This window comes from Mobula hypostoma, chromosome 24, assembly GCF_963921235.1.
Source record: "Mobula hypostoma chromosome 24, sMobHyp1.1, whole genome shotgun sequence".
Classification (NCBI taxonomy): Eukaryota; Metazoa; Chordata; class Chondrichthyes; order Myliobatiformes; family Myliobatidae; genus Mobula; species Mobula hypostoma.
The window spans coordinates 17853572-17871204 of NC_086120.1; the positions used below are offsets into that span (position 1 = coordinate 17853572).

Sequence of the window (17633 nt, forward strand, 5' to 3'; positions counted from 1 at the left end):
TAACAGACCCCAATCAGTTAAGTTAGACAACTTCTCCTCCTCCACTCTCACCCGGAACACCGGCGTGCCTCAAGGCTGTGTGCTGAGCCCTCTTCTGTACTCCCTTTTCACCTATGACTGTGTTCCTGTACATGATTCTAACTCCATAATCAAGTTCACAGATGACACCACAGTGGTTGGCCTGATCAGAGGGGATGACAGGACGGCCTACAGGGACGAGGTCCAGCACCTGGCTGCGTGGTGTGCCGACAACAATCTGGCCCTTAACACCCAGAAGACCAAGGAGATCATTGTGGACTTCAGGCATGCCAGGAGCCACACTCATGTCCCCAGCTACATCAACGGAACTGTAATGGAGCACGTATCAAGCTTCAACTTCCTTGGTGTCCACATTTCCGGGGATCTCACCTGGTCCCTGAAATCCTCCATCCTGTTCAAAAAGGCGCAACAGCACCTTTATTTCCTGCTGAGCATCAGGAAAGCTCACCTCTGTCCCAGGATACCGACAGACTTTTACCGCTGTACCATTGAGAGCATACTCACCAACTGTATCTCAGTGTGGTATGGCAATTGTCCTGTATCAGACTGCAAAGCGCTCTAGTGTGTGGTGAAAACTGCCCAGCGGATTATCGGCACCCAATTGCCCACCATTGAGAACATCTACCATAAACGCTGCCTGGGCAGGGCGAAAAGAATTATCAGGGATGCATTTCACCCTAACCATGGACTTTTTACTCTCCTGCCATCCGGTAGGCGCTACAGGAGTCTCCGCTCCCGCATCAGCTGGCACAGGAACAGCTTCTTCCCTGAGGCTGTGACCCTGCTGAACCTCTCATCACAGCGCTAAGCAGTATTGCACCGATATTGTACTGTCTCATTACTTTTATATTTGTGTGCTGTAGCACTTTTTATTCACAGTTATTTTGTAAATAACACTATTCTTTGCATTTCTGGTCAGATGCTAAATGCATTTCAATGGCTTTGTATCTGTACTCGGCACAATGACAATAAAGTTGAATCTAATCTAATCTAATCTAATTAGATGAGCAGACAACAGATTCTGTGGATGTGAAAGAAATACCCGATTGGTATGTTGCCTTCCAAGTGCCAGGGTAGAGTTGCCTTGGATCGGGCCCACAGCTTTCTAAAGGGGTAGGGTGAACACCTGGAAGTCATGGTACATATTGGTACCAACGACATAGGTAGGAAAGAGGAGGAGTTCCTGAAGAGAGAACATAGGGACTTATGTAGTAGCTGAAAATCAGGACCTCCAGGCTAGTAATCTCTGGATTGGTGCCTGTACCATGTGCCAGTTAGGATGATTTGGCAGATGAATGTGTAGCTGAAGAATTGGTGCAGGAGACAGGGTTTGGGATCTCTTTTGGGCAAGGTACAATCTGTACAAAAAGGACAGGTTATGCCTGAACCTGAGAGGGATCAATATCCTTGCAGGCAGATTTTCTTGGGCTGTTGGGGAGGGTATAAACACCTTTGGCAGGGGGATAGGAAACAGAGTTATAGGGTTGAGGATGGGGCAGTTGATATACAACTAGGTGCAGGGTGCAGTGAAACTCTGAGGAAAGACAGACAGATGACAGGGCAAATTTGCAGTCAGTGGGATGAGTTAAAGTGTAACAAGGGGCCAAAATTGAAAAGGGTTATGAATAGAAGACGGAATATGCTATATCTGAATGCTATATATGGACTAAGGTAGATGATCTTGTAGCGTAGTTAGAGATTGGTAGATGTGACATTGTCGACATCGCTGAGTTGTGGCTGAAAGATCATAGTTGGCAGGTTAACATTCAAGAATACATATTGTATTGAAAGGATAGGCAGTAGGGCAGAGGGAATAGGGTGATTCTGTTGGTAAAAAAATGAAATCAAACCAATAGAAAGTAGTGGTATAGGAATGGAAGATGTAGAATCCTTGTGGGTTGAGTTAAGAAACTGCAAGGGTTAAAAGACTCTGATGGGAATTATACGTAGGCCTCAAGGAGCCGGGATGTGGGCTACAAATTATAATGGGATATAGAAAAGGCATGCAGAAAAGGCAATATTACGGTAATCATGGAGGATTTCGATATACAGGTAGATTGGGAAAATCAGGTTGGCTCTAGATCTCAAGAGAGGGAATTTGTAGAATGCCTACAAGATGGCTTCTCAGAGAAGCTTGTGGTTGAGCTCACTAGGGGAATGACAATTCTGGACTGGGTGTTGTATAATGACCCAGATTTGATTAAGGAGTTTAAGGTAAAGCAACCCTTAGGAGACAGTGATCATAATATGATAGAATTCACCCTGCAGTTTGAGAAGGAAAAGCTAAAATTAGATGCATCAGAATTACAGTGGAGTAAAGGGGATTACAGAGCTATGAGAGAGGAGCTGGCCAAAGTTGATTGCATGGGGCCTCTCGCAAAGATGGCAGGAGAATAGCAATGGTTGGAGTTTCTAAGAGCAATTCGGAAGGTGCAGGAAAGTACATCTCAAAGATGAAGAAGTATTCTAAAGGATGAGGCAACCGTGGCTGACAAGGGAAGTCAAGGACAGCATGAAAGTGAAAGAGAGAGCATACAATATAGCAAAAATTAGTGGGGAAGTTTTGGAAGCTTTTAGAAACCTTCAGAAGGCAACAAAGAAGCCACAAACAGAGAAAAGATGAAATGTAAATACAAAGTATAAATCAATAATGCAAAAAGGATACAAAGCGTTTTTTTAGATACACAAAGAGTAAAAGAGAGATGAAAATGGATATTGGACTGCTGCAAAATAACGCTGGAGAGGTAGTAATGGGGGACAAAGAAACAGCAGACAAACTTAGTAAGTATTTTGTGTTAGTCTTCACTGTGAAAGGCATTCACAGAATGCCAGAAATGCGGGAGTGTCATTGCTATTACCAAGGAGAAGGTGCTTGGGAATCTGAAAAGGCTGAAGTTAGATGTCACCTGGACCAGACGGGCATTCTGAAAGAGGTAGCTGAAGAGATTGTGGAGGCATTAGTAATGGTCTTTCAGTAATTATTAGATCTTGAGTCAAGAGTTCTTAGTGCTCCCATTGTACCTCCTCTGACACTTGTTGAAAGGACGAACCATGTGGGAAGGAAAGAAGGAAGACAGGTGTAGTTCTTTGCATTGAAAAGCATTGAGCGATACCTCATGGGTATACTTACATGGAAGATTAACATGCAATAGCCTCATATTACACCGCAAAATCAAATATTTTGCCAATTTTATGTCAAATATTAAATTGCCACACATTGTCAATTTAGTTCAATAACTGCTTGCATTCCCTACTACAACATATCAGGAATGCCAGAAATATTAAAAATTAAAAACAGGCATATTGATTTTTGTGTTTGGAAATTGAAAGGATGCGCAGAATATCACAGAATTATTAGTCTGTACAGTGTCCAAAGCTATAGAAATCTGCTGTATAAACACATTTCCTTTGGCATGGGTTGGTTAGGGCAAATTACTCCTAATTGAAATTTATTATTTCAGCTAAAATCCCGACAGTATTTTCAGGCTTAGCAGCATTACTTACAATGGTTAAAAATCATGCCGCATCCCTAATTTTTTTTATATAAAGCAGTCCTCCAAATATTAATGGCACAGAAGTACAATCCTCTCTGTAGAGTAAAATTCAGATAATCACCAACCCATTTCAAAATTTTGATTAACAAGACCTTTGACCTGCTGAGCTCCTCTAGCATTTTGTGGGTGTTGCTTGGATTTCCAGCATCTGCAGATTTTCTCATTTCAAATTTTTGGTTAACTGGTGATGGCTGCATGTTTCCTTACAATTCACCTGGACCCCAATTCCTGTGCTTCCTTCTTCAATTCCCATTATCCTTTTAAACTCACCAAAACTTCAGTTCCCTTGCTGCCTTTATACAGCTCAAGGCCATTTCCCAAACATCCTTTTTAAATTCCAGGCGTTCCTGGAAAATTTACTATAATATTGTGTAACCTTATAAAAAGATGAATGAAAAGGTATAGAACATAGAATAGTACAGCACAGTACAGGCCCTTCAGCCCACAATGTTGTGCCAACCCTCAAACTATCGGACATATAGGAATCATGGGCTTCCCTGCGTCCCATATAAGCCCCCACCTTAGATTCCTCCATATACCTGTCTAGTGGTCTCTTAAACTTCACTAGTGTATCTGCCTCCACCACTGACTCAGGCAGTGCATTCCACGCACCAACCACTCACCACTCCAGAATATTTTCCAACTTTGGGTCCAAGGATTGAGAGTCTGATTAATTAATTTTACTTCATTTGTTTGGTGGTGAGATGGGGCAAATCCTTAATATTTTGGCCATTGCATGATTCCATCTGTTGGGAAGTTGGTCAATTAGGAAAAACCACCAGGGCTGTATGGGGGAAGGGCTGGTCATCTATGAGGACCCTCAATGCTGATTGTTGGGGGTGGATTGTTGTAGGGTTTTGTAAGGCTGTGATTTAGAGGGGGGCTGGGGTGGGGAAAAGTTAGTCTAACTCTCAGGACCCTCAGGGCTACGGAGTTACCCAAAGGCCACCTAATGGGGCCCAACAGCGCCCCCAACTGGATCACAAACTGAAGCTCCTCCTTTCCTGAATGATCGCCAGGACGCGAGGGCGCGCATGCGCGTCCCTGCCCGCGTCATCACGCAGGGAGTGTGTGTGTACAGGGAGCGCGGTGAGGTGAAAGGTCGCGGTCAGACGCAGGGAAGCCCATGATTCCTATATGTCCGATAGTCTCCTTTGCTTACGGTGAGTACCAGGGGCATCGGGGCCGCAAGCACCCCGTCCGCCGCCCCCTATCGAGGCCGTCAAGGGGCTTCGCCGCCGCTTCAGCCGATTGGATCTGAAGTCGCGGTTTACTGGGGTTTGATGGTCAGCCGATGGACGGGAGTCAGCGGAGGTCGAGACCGCTCTGCCGGGGATCTAGCCCCGCCACCGCCGGTGCCGATCCTGCCGCGGATACTGCAGCACCGCTTTCTGCGGAATTTTCCTCTTCTTCCGCTCCAAGCGGAAGTGGCCATGATTGAGAGTCGTCAACCAATGGATGGAGCGGTAGTGGGCGTGAACTTCCTGTCCCATCCTTCCTTATTTAAATAAGCGGTTAACGAGGACCAGAAGATCCTGGAGCAGAATTAGGCCGTTCAGCCTGTCGCTGCTGCTGCATTCAATCGTGGCTGATTTTTATTCAGTCTCATTGTTCTGCTTAACCCTTAAACTCCTTACCAATCAAGAATCAATCAATCTCTGCCTTAAATACACCCATTGACCTGACCACCACAGTCAGCTGTAGCAACGAATCCCACAGATTCATCACTATTCCTGATCTTAGTTCGAAAGGCATATCTCTGTACTCGGATCCTAGTTTCTTGTATTAATGAAACATTCTTTACACGTCCACTTTCAGTCGACTTTTAGATTCGGTGGGTTTCAATGAGGACCACCCCTTCCCCCCGCCCTTATCCTCCTGAACTCAGTCAAGTGCAAGTCCAGAAACATCAGATGCTTCAGCACATTCGTGGGATTCTCATCTCGCCTTTGCTTTGACGCCAGCAGTACGCCGCTCCCTCCAGCACCCAACCGTATTGTCCCTTCACAAACCCAGCTTTGAATTGCATTGTGCGTGGTGAACTGCGATTCATATGCGTTTTAAAATAAACTCAACACCAGACGTTGCATTTCATCTATTGCACCACGCTGCTCCGGATTTATTTCGCACAGGTTTACGGTGAGGAGCGGTGCTTTGAAACTCTAGTGCTGAGGTTGAACATTTTCTTGCCTGTTGTTGGAGTTGTTGTATGCATTGTTCGCCGACTCGGTGCTAATAAAGTTTTTTCTCTCTTCTCCCGCCCACGTGACCAGTGCCCGGCCGGTTGGGCGAAGACGCCAAGATGGCGGCGAGTAACTACTACGGTTTCGCGCATGGCGGCGCCCAGTACAGGTACGGCGGGGTCTGGCGGAGCCGTGGATGGAGACCCCAAACAAATCGTGACCGCCTCTTCCACTCTCCTCTCACCCGCGCCATCCTTCTTTCACAAGTGGCGACCACGAATGCCGCCCCCTCCCCCCCCCTCCACCGCTACTACCTTCAGGGTAAAGGGGCGAGTAAATGTTGGGACCCCGTGTGGGAGCAACGTGGCGGCGCTGGCCCCGGTCTCGGGCACCGCACACCCCCTGAGCTGTGCAGAATCGCTGTGCGGTAACCCATCCCCCTGTGGGGAAAGACCCCAACCACGGAGGAGGGTCTTGCGGCGGCCCTGACCGGGGAGTTGTGAGGGGGATGGCGGTGAAGGGACAGAATTAGGGATGGGGGGGTGGTCATGGCCAAATCTTGATCCCTCCATAGTGCTGCGACCGATTTACTGGAGATGTTACTGCCCTGAGGCTGCACCGTTATGCTTTAAGGGAGGGGCATGCCGTTTGTTTGTAATTCTTTTGAATAAAGCCAGTTTCTCTTGCACATTGTAAATTTGATTCTCATGTTTTGATTACTCAGGGAATCATCCAATTAGTTTGCTCATCAAACACATCCATTATACGGTGTAATTTTGAGTTAAAGATGCTGAGGTGCTAGAGATTTTACAGGATACACCTTAAACCTCGAAAGTACAGCTTAATCTCTAGGTGAGAAGGTCGATGCCAGAATTTGTCCTAAAATGGCTTTTGCTAGAGTGAGTGGGCTACAGTTTGTCTTTGAGTATTATGTTGGACAGTAGGAGATTTTAAAATGCTGCAAGAAACTTGATTGAATGCAAGAACTGTTTTGCAAGTGTGATTCTTGTAATCCTCAGTTTCTTTGTCTCCATTTCTCAGAAGCTACCTTTGTACTGCTTTGTAGATTTGTGGATTAAATTTTACTTTAAGACTGTGGAATTGAGTGCTTGAATCAATTGTTATCTTTATGTTATGATTTGCTGAAGAAAGTAAGGTATTTTTTCTTTGAGTGGGATTTTCATGGCCTACTTTGTTTTTCCCAAAAAATGGATGGGATATGTGAGCTGTGCTGAATTAAAGTTTATCTGACTGAAGGATTTTAGTGTCTGTCTAGTGTTTTTTTTTCCCTAAATGAAATTGAGTTGTAAGAGGCTGCAGTTTGTTTCCAGTAACATATGTCAACTGTTTTTGCCTTGTCCAATTTAAATTGGTTCCTAAACCTGAAATATTGGATATTTAATTTACACTTTGTAGATTTTCAGAATTAAAATAGGAATACTGCTTTCCCCAGTTTTATTGCTATTACATCTCCTATACTTTTTCCACTTTATTGCAACAGATTTTCAATTTGTAGGCTAAATAGAAAACAAAAATAGGAAATGTATTTTGAAACTTTATCAATTATTGTGATCATATTTGCATTTTAATTTGATTGTGGATGCTGAAAAGTAAATGCTGCAGTCATCAAGTTCTCAGTACTTTTGACTATAATGATGCTTCAGCAATAATGGAAATCTTAGTACAGTTAGGTGCAAATCATTTCTGTGTTTCTGATGTTACTTTAATCTATAATGTGCAGCATCGTATTAATTTTGATTATTCACCACTCACCCTGCACTAAATTGTATTCAGTGATGTCAAAATCAAGATGGTTTGCTTTGTAAGGTTCCTTGGTCATCCTAGTTAAATTTAACACCGGGATTGATTGTGAATGTGAAATGAAAATGGTGTTACAGCTTTTCTAAAGTTTCGGAGTAAATGTATCTTCACTGTATTCATTTTGGCATGTCAGAGTTTCAATGAAATGCTCAAAGCAGTAACATGCCATACACATGTCAAAGCAGCACAGAATGCTGGAGGAACTCAGCAGACCATATGTTAAAGATAACCAAGTTCATTGTTCATTCCCAATATCAGCACATCCAGAAGTTATACTTTTCACAGATCCCAATATGACAGAAAATGAACATTTCATAAGTGTACCACAACACCACACCAAAATGTTGATAATTCTGCACTATCAAGAGATATTTTTGCTTGCTGCTTCTGCATGTTTAGTAGCAACAATCCAGTAACAAGTACATAATTGAAATGAAATCATGGCATGTATGTTGGCAGAGCTAAAGGGTTACTAATTGTGGAAAAATCGTGAAGGGGAAAGCCTTTCACTGCAGACTCTGACAATAGAAGCATAGGCAAACTAAATCATAGGTGTTATTTATTAATGCAGAGTCTGGTTTTCAAAAGCCTGCTATCTGTATAAGAAAGTGAAAAATGCTAAGAAGCTCTTGTACTTTTCTGCAGCACGAGAATAATAAGACAGTTAATTTGAATTTTCTGTCCGAATGGGTTCACATGAGACTTGGATTTTTGATGGTGGTTTAGGGTCACATTTAGTGTCAGAGTAGGCAGCTAGTATTTGGGTTTTCATACTCTCCGTAAGCCTCCTCAGACTTTAATTTTCTTTCTTCCTACTCCATTCCCCAAAACATTCACATTGCTTTTTCTTTCATGTGTCAAGCATTTTGTTATATGTATCAATCTCAGAGCAGGTATTGGCTCAAGGATTGTGTTCCATATTTTTGCCACTTTCTTATTTGAAATTTCTCCTTTAGTGTGCAAACTTGCACCTTTACCCCATTGTTCTGAATAACTTCCCAAGTTTCCCAAATTGATTACATTTTGTCTCCATGGATACTGTCTGACTGGGTAAGTGTTTCTGAGGCTTTGTTCTTATTTCAGATTTTCATCTGCAGTTTTTTTCCTGCTTTCCATTAATCTGAATGTTTTTTCTCAATCTTTGTAAGTGTCATGAGATTTTGTTTCTTAGAGATGAAAAGCAGTCTATCTCTCTGTAGTTACGTTCTTTCCATTTTGCTAATGTCTTTCTAGCCTACGTATGCCTCAAATTTTCAATATCTTAATGAAGTCCGGAGACCAGAGTTGTGCATTCAGTGTTCTGTATTGATTATCCATAACTGCATTCACCTTTAACCCCTCTTTCATATTTAGTAATATGCCCAATCGTAGTCAAGGCTGTTGAGTTAGCAGTGATTCAACATTGTAAATTCCACTTTTAGTACGGAAAACTTTGATAATTATATGATCAGGTGAGGCTCTCAGTATTTTTGTAAAATTCATGCATGTATCCATTGAGAGGTTCTTGATGGAGGATGATGGAATAAAGATAAAATGTCACACAATATAAATATTTACAGATAGTCAAATCTGTTCCACTGAAACCCAGTACTTCCCTTCATTATGTCTTATTAATTAAAAATATTTGCATGTAAAGATTACAATTCATGACTGTGTGATCCCTATCATAAGCAAATATATGGAAAATTGTAATGGATAAATGGATTTTTACGGATAAAATATTTTAGTGATCTCTGTTCAGAAATAGTCTACAGGATGCTTCAGCTTTCATTTCCATATAATCACTTGCATCTTCTTGAGCAGGTAGAACTGTCTTTTGATTGATGGCAAAACAGAGGACCCGTGAAGGTTCAGCACTCCCTTAGCCCTTTGACATTTGGACTAGTGGATTTGCATCCAGACCCGATTGGAATTCACACCTGAACTACAGTTAACATTTCATTATTAAAGTGTGATGATTAAGTTCTCCTTCCACAGTGCTTTTCATGCAAACTTTATATTAAAGCATATTGCGCAAGTAATTTTGAGATCCTACTTAGAATATTGATTAGCCCAGGATGTTAGCTGGTGTTAATCCAGTTTTCAATGAGTTGTAATCCCTGCAGTACTAATTGTAAGCATTTGAAGAGTTTGAAGAAACCATTTGGCACAGATTATTTTTGCCAAATGGTGTATTTTAATAAAAGCTTTTTACATATCTGTCATGGTGAGCAAATATTCTATCTGAAAGAACAAAGCATGCTTGTGTTTGAATTTTGTACAGTGAGGCCATTTCTAAGAGGAAGGAAAGATTCACTGGTCACTCTGAAAGCCTTTGTGTGGCATGGTACACGTAGCAGTTATTGCAGCAGGCCAGTGATCAGCAGTTGGGGTTCAACTCCTGACTGTGTCTGTAAGGTGTTTATATTGTACGCTCTCCCTGTGACCATGTGTGCTTCCTCCGGGTGCACCCTTTTCTACCATCTTCCAGAGACATACACTGGTTAGAGGTTAGTAAGCTGTGCACATGTGTTATGCTTGGAACATGGAACAGTAAAACACAGTACAGGCCCTTCAGCTCATGATGTTGTGCTGACCTTTTATCCAACTCCAAGGTCAATCTAACCCTTCCCTCCTACACTACCTTCCGTTTTTCTGTCATTCATGAGCCTTTCTAAGAGTCTCTTCAATGCGCCCCAATGTATCTGCCTCTACCACCGCCCCCGGCAGGGTGTTCCACACCCCCCCCCCACATCGTATGCTGGTGCTAGAAGCATGCTAACACTTGTGGGCTGCCGCCAGCACATATTTTGGCTGTTTGTTGTTGACGCAAATGATATATTGTACTATATGTTTTAAAGTGCAAGTAACAACTAAAGCTAATTTTTAATCTCTTCCTTTTTTTTCTTAGTCTATATCTACTGTTTCTGTAATGTGAGCTGTGTTGTGGGCATCTGGGACAGTTCCATTCATTGAATTGGAGTTTGAAGTTAAAGTCATGCTCAGAGTTTCTCACCTGGATTGGGCAGTATTGATTGGGTAATAAAACTGGAACACTTGCAGAAAAGCAGGGTTACTGCATACATGCTACTATAAGTGAATTGCTGAGGAGGTGGGGGGAAAGCATACAATGGAACCATTTGTATAGCACTTACCACTATCAACGAAAGTCTCCCATAGTTCAGGCAATATAGTACTTTACGCTGTTAATGTTGTAAGGGAATTGAGATTATTAACTTGAATGCCACAGATTGTCAGTGATTTGAAGGACAAATTTTCATGAGGGTGCATGAGGATAATTACTTGATCTTTAAAAATTGTCGTGCTACAGAAGCTTTTAAATCCACCTGAGAGAATACTGGATTTCAATTTCAGTACTTCCTCAAGAAAGTTGTTGACTACAAGAGAAAGAAGGTAAATGTTGGCAGCAAACTATAATTTTAAGTATTGTGTTTGCTGTTTCCTATGATCTAGGAATTAAGTTGATCAAGACAAAATTACAAAATCAAGGAAAAGATTCCTAATCTTTCCCAGTAATTGTATTTTGCATTCATTTTCTGTATTTATGAGTGATCTTTGATTGAACAATATATTCTAATACAGATCCTGTGAAATGAAAAGGACTGCTCATAATAAATTGAGGATTGTTTTAATTTTTTTGTATTTAAGAATATTTTAATTTAATTATAGAGCATGTATTAACCATTACATTGTGTATCATGCTTGGCTTAATCTATTCCTAAGTTAATTACCCAAGTGTAAATCCCCAAAGTTTTCAGATCCTGACTGAAAATGTCACCATAGGTACAGTAATTATAGAGACTAGTTTGCATTTAGTGAATAGGAGTTCTTGGAGGGAAAAAAAGATTCTCGTTAATTTCAGGCCTATCATAAACCTATTGTCTCTGTCCCCCTTTGTACTGTTACATAAAAGTTGGAAGAAATTTATTTTTCTTGACTTTTTTTTGCATTTTATCGAACAATTATAAACTCAAGCTTCTGGGAAAGATTGGTTTTATTGAAAGTGGTTTTATTTTATTTGGCTCAGGAGTGACTTAATTGAGGCAAGGCATTCTAAACAGTCCATTTACTGCTAAGGATAGGCCTGTTTTCTTTAACCAAAAGCCCAGTAAAACTGGAGATTGGTGGAATAGAGTATTACTGATGACTTGGGGTGTATTTCAGGCAGAGATTGATAGCTTCTTGATTGGACATGGCATCAAAGGTTACAGGGAGAAGGCCGGGAGCTGGGGTTGAGGAGGAGATTTAAAAAAGAGGATCTGCCATGATTGAATGGCAGGGCAGGCTCGATGGGCCAGTTGGCCTAATTCTGCTCCTATGTCTTATGATCTTAAGAGAAAGGCACATGGATGAAAAAGGGTTATGTGAGAGGTAAGGGTTAGGTTAATCTTGGAATAGGTTTAAAAGTCTGCATAACATTGTGGGCTGAAGGGCCTGTACTGTTCTGTATTTTAATTAAAGTAGAATTGAGAGTTTTTTTTCATCCAAAAGGTAATGTTTGAATTCTGCTACCTGAAGTTATGGTAAAGACAGCCTGTTATTGTATGTAAGTCTAATAGGTGAAGGGTGTTGAGTACCAGTTTTTGGGTTCCCAGCTAACTATAGACTGAAAATTATAGGCTGTATATCTATGCCACTAGTGCTACAGTTCCGTGTTGTGTTTTTTTTTCGGGTGGGGGGAGCGCTTTGCCTTGCACGATATAAACATTTTTGTATTTTTCCGGTTATTTAATTTTTGTTGATCATTTAGTTAAACCTTGATCATTTGGTAGCACAGGATCAGAAAAAGCTGCACAAAGTTGAAAACGCAGCCAGCTCCATCATGGACACTAGACTCCCAGCGTCAAAAACGTGTTCAAAAAGGTGATGCCTCAAAAAGAAGACACCTATCATTAAGGGCCCCCATCACCAAGGCCGTCTTCTCATTACTACCATCAAGGAGGAGGTACAGGAGCCTGGAAACACTCAGTGTTTTAGGAACAGCTTCTTCCCCTCCGCAATCAGATTTCTGAATGGACATTGAACCCATGTACACTAAACTACTATTTTGTCATCTTTTCTTTTTGTACTGTTTTTTTTATATACAGTGGATTCTGGTTAAATAGGCTGTGAATTAATCGGGGCAGCCTCTTATTTGGGACAACTCTTGAAGAACAAAAACAATTCAAGAAAATAACTGGTATTTCCTTTGTTTGGACGAAAATGCCAGCTTAATTGGGACAGGATACTGTTGCCAAACAGTTTCTAACAAGCATCAGTTGAATCCACCTGTATGGCTAATTTTTCTGCCAATAACTAAGAACTGATGCACAGTTTTATAGTACTGTTGTTGTATTGGTAGTGTTCTAATTTGTTCTGTATTTTATTTAAATACATAATTTGTTACTCAGTTAATTGCTAGTTTGTCTTTTGTAAACTATTTCCATGAAACCGGGTAATTGGGGCAGCCGCTAAGTTGTACCTAAATGTATATGGTCCCAATGTGTCCTAATTAAACAGAATCCACTGTGTATATTATTGTAGTGTATGAATAGTTTTAAAATCATGTTTTGCAATGTACTGCTGCCACAAAACTGCTTTTCAAGTTTGTAAACTACAGAGCAGTTGGTGCTGTTGTATGGAAAATGCTAGAACCTCATCTGTGTTATCAAGATACACAATCTTTGCTTATTTGTTTCTTTTATGTATCTTCAAATGGTTCTGAAGATGCCATGGCTCATAGAGATCTTATGTATTGGAATGAAAAGGTATTTAAGGGCAGAAATTGAGTTAGAATTAATTATTTTCAAATTGTCAGGCTGTTCTGTGTTGGTGTTAGTGCTGAAACTAGCTAATTTGCAATTTGTTAAAAATGCTAAGTGGTAAAATTAGCTGTGAGAATGGTACTTTTTCTTTGGCAAGTAAAGTGAGTAAGCAAGCATGGATGTATATTTAGGGAAATAGGTTTGCTGGGAGGAAGAATGAAAGCCAGTTCTTCAGGTGGTGGAAAACTTTAAATGTTAGTGATCAAACAAATTTGTATGTACGTATATGTAAACCACAAAATTAAAAAGCAGATGAGCGAAACATGAAGGAACCAAATGTTGTGTTGACATTCTTTGCAAGGAGTTTCTAATTGTACAGCTACAACAAGCACTTGTTAAGACTATGATGTATTCCTATAGAAATGCTGTGAAGATATTAGGGTATTGAGCAGAGCAAACAGCTTTGACCAGGGGTTTCCAATCTTTTTTATACCAAGGGCAAATACCATAAAGCAAGCAGTTGAAGGGCCCCAGGTTGAGGATAACTGGCTTAGACTAATGATTTGGAGACCCATTAAGAGCGCAATAGCCTATGCTCGATATTCACTCAGTTCTCCATGATCAAGGACTTGGAAAGCATCATTGGCTAAAAAGCTAATGGGTATATCCACATTAGTAGTGTGGCTATAATTTGAGCAAACGAGAAGTCAGGTATATAATGGCATGCAGCTTACCTTCCATCAGGCCAATTGCTTTAGTGCTTACTAGGTAAAAGTCAGGAATGGGATATAGTGTGCTCCAGCAATAATTGGGAAGGATAAAAACAGTCTTGTCAATGGCAGCTTACCCATCCTTATGAAAGTATTCTTTTTGCACTACTGGTGCATTCTGACTGAGCTGCCATTGACATTTCACGCTAATACTGCATGTCAGAGGGAGATTGAAAATTTGGTTGAATGGTGCCACAGCAGCAAGCTCTCACTCAATGAAAGAAAAACCAAATAGCTGGTTATTGTCTACAGGAGGAAGAAACCAGAGGTCCATGAAACAGTAGTCATTGGGGGTCAGAGGTAGTGAGGGTCTGTAGCTTTAAATTTCTGGGGGTCAACATATGAGAGGCTCTATCCTGGGGCTAGCATGTAAGTGTCATCACAAAGAAGGCACGACAGCACCTCTACTTTCTTAGAATTTTGCATCAATTCAGCATGTCACCTAAAACTCTGACAAACTTCTATAGATGCACAGTGGAGAGTACCTCACTGGTGACATCATGGCTTGGTATGGAAACACGAATGCTCAGGAATAGAAAGGTCTACAAAAAGTGGTGGATACAACCCTAAGCGTTACAGGTAAAGCCCTTCCCACCATTGAGCACTGCCACAAGAGAGCAACATTTATCATCAAGAACCCTCTCCACCCCGGCCATGCTTGCTTCTTGCTACTAGCATTGGGCAGGAAGTACATGAGCTTTAGTTCCCACACCACCAGGTTCAGGAACAGTTATTACCCTACAACAGTCAGGCTCCTTAACCAGCATGGATAACATGAATCATGTGAACTCTGAACTTATTTCTCAACCAATGGACTGACTTTCAAGAAGTCTACAACTCTTGTTCTCAGTATTTACTTTATTTACTATTTGTCTTTTGTATATTAATTGTTCTGAAATTCTATTATGTTTCTTTGTTTTTCTTCAAATACCTGCAAGAAAATGAGGATAGGGTAGTATATGGTGAAGTACTGTATATGTACTCTGATAATAAATTTACTTTGAACTCTGAGCTATCCTTAAGACTACAGCAACAGAAATTCCTACATGAGCTCAACCACCAAAAGGAACCAGCTGCAAGTTCCTTTCAATTATCATCCCACTGGTCCAGTATTATTTAAATGAAGGAACAAATTCTGGAATTCCCTGCTCAAAAACGTGGATGTACCTTCAAAGAGGGACAAGAGCATTTCAAGAAGGCTGGTCTCTAGTAGCTTGAGCTTTTTTAGAGATAGATGTAAATTCTGGACTTGCCAATCATATGCTCTTACAAAAACTTAAGAAAAAAAACAGTCCAAGTACTTTGCAGACTGTCCATACATGATGTACTTCAATGCATTGCAGTAAATGTTCTCATTCAGTAAGATGATTGATCAGATTGCTAGTCTCTGCTCCACTATCATGTTTGATGTACATAACCATCGATTGTAGCTGCAGAAATTTTTCTCTGACTCAAATATGCTTAAACATAGAACAAAGAACTGTACCGCATAGTACAGGCCCTTTTGCACAGGATTGAGCAGCTTGTCATATGAAGAGTGTTTAATGGCTCTGGGCTTTATTCACTGGAATTCAGAAGAATGAGGGATGTGCTCATTGGAACCTATTGAATGTTGAAAGGTCTTAATATTGAGTGGATGTGGAGAGGGTGTTTCCTGTGGTGAGAGAGTCCGGAACCAGAGGACACAACATCAAAATAAAGGTGTTCTTTTAGAACAGAGATGAAGAGTGATTTCTTTAGCCAAAGAATGGTGAATCTGTGGAATTTGTTGCTACAGGCAGCTGTGGAGGCCAAGTCTTTGCGTATATTTAAGGCAGAGGTTGATAGATTCTTAATTGGGCAGGGCAAGAAGGGATGCAGGGAGAAGGCAGGAGATTGGGGCTGAGAGGGAAAATGGATCAGCTGTGATGAAATGATGGAGCAGACTTGATGGGCCAAATGGCCTTTTTCTGCTCCTATATCTTATGGTCTTGTGTTGCTTTTGGCCTTTGTGCCACTCACACTGCTTTGCATTTTAAACTATGTTTCCCTGGTGCTCATCCAGATGATAAGTCATTGTTTCAAAATGTTGTTTCTCTTGCAGCATCCTGTTTTTATTCCTATTTTTGTATTTACAATATACTGATGAATTCTAGTTAGAAGTTTAATTGCTGTTGTGTTGCGTTACACTAACAATTTTCGAATGTGAAAGTCTGGGCTTTTGCTATTCACATTTAACTTTATCTACCCAGATGTGATGAATGTCATGGATGTGGAATGTAGAAATCTGTCATGTCATATGCCTACCTTTAACTTTATGACAGATGCAGATCTATTAGAGCTAAATTTTCCATGTACAATACAAAAGCATAAACTCATGGTATGCGTGCACTAAATTTAGAATTTTAAAATCATGCAGAAGCAGACCAATAAGCCCAATTCTACAAATACTGGCTCTGTCAAAGTACCAGCCAATCCATCCTTTTACGAGTGGACTGCTTCCCTTTCCAAGTATTTGTTCTTTTTTGAAAGGCTAGGTTGTGGTTTATTATTTTCACATGTACCATGTGCATAATTGCATTGCATCTGTACTTTAAAGTAGGACAAGGAAAACTGCAGATTATACTGCCACATTTACCAAGTAGGCAATCCTGCAAGAGCCATGATGAGGTAGATTGTGAGGTCAAGAGTGAATCTGTTTGAGGGTCTTGTTACAGGCGAAACATCACCCTTTCAGGAGGTTCTTACCAACACCATGTTCTAGAAAAATCAAATTTAAAAGAAACACCTTTTGCCAATTATTTTCAATCCGGATACTGACCCAGCTGTTGAAATAGCTTAATCTTTTAACATCTCTTCTACGTTCCTCTGTGGGACCTGAATCCACAGTCTTCTAAACTTTCCAAGAAATGTTGTTACGAGGAAGCTTTGGAGAACCAGTGTCTTTACTAGCAGTTGCTGTCACTAGTGATGGTATGATGCAGTGAAGTCTAGAACTGAGTATTACTGTTAACTTCCATAGAACCTAAGCAGTTGTTGTTAACATGTTTTAACTTTTGATACCTGTGCACCAGTAAGGAAATAATATCAAGAACGGTCTTTTGTGCCACAGAGCTTGAACTTGACAAATGAGCTAATTTTTTTGTCACTAATTTGAATTTATTTGTGTTGTCAGGGAGCTTTTGTCCTAAAAGAAAAGTTCCAAAGTGTGTTGTAGAACCTTTCAAGGGGCAAGAAAAGTCATTTGCACAGAAATAAACACCGATTTGCACAAACGTTATGCTAATTTCATCTCATTCTCTCCACATTGCCACTAACTTCCCTCAAATTCTGCCTGCCACCTACACGTTGGCAACCAAAGTACTAACTGCATTATCTTTGGGGTGTGGGAAGAAACTGGAGTGGTGAGGAAAGCCCCGTCCTCACAAAAGGAAAGTGTGTAAACTCCATATAAAAGCCCAGAAGGTCAGGTACTGTGAATCAGCAGCTCTACCATTTGTACCACTGCTGTCCCTTGCGGACAGAGCCTGGTTTTAATTTCTC

At 40.9% G+C, this 17633-nt stretch overlaps 2 protein-coding genes across 7 annotated transcripts in view; one reads left to right on the forward strand and one right to left on the reverse strand.

The window, feature by feature from the left end:
* Positions 1-5848, reverse strand: part of LOC134337340 (caytaxin-like) — a 60229-nt gene extending 54381 nt beyond the window's left edge. For 2 of the 4 annotated variants that reach the window (XM_063032262.1, XM_063032263.1), the window contains exon 1: positions 4756-5847. The gene's annotated coding sequence lies outside the window, so the exon portion shown is untranslated. Of the gene's footprint in view, positions 1-4755 lie in introns of all 4 variants that reach the window. The other 2 variants (XM_063032264.1, XM_063032261.1) reach the window with 2 other exon arrangements.
* LOC134337337 (zinc finger RNA-binding protein-like) overlaps positions 4391-17633 on the forward strand; it is a 71140-nt gene continuing 57897 nt past the window's right edge. For 2 of the 3 annotated variants that reach the window (XM_063032251.1, XM_063032252.1), the window contains exons 1-2: positions 4391-4756; positions 5867-5945. In XM_063032251.1, the coding sequence (XP_062888321.1) occupies positions 4720-4756; positions 5867-5945 (116 nt within the window). In that variant the 5' untranslated portion in view covers positions 4391-4719. The remainder of the gene's footprint in view (positions 4757-5866; positions 5946-17633) is intronic. The other variant, XM_063032253.1, reaches the window with a different exon arrangement.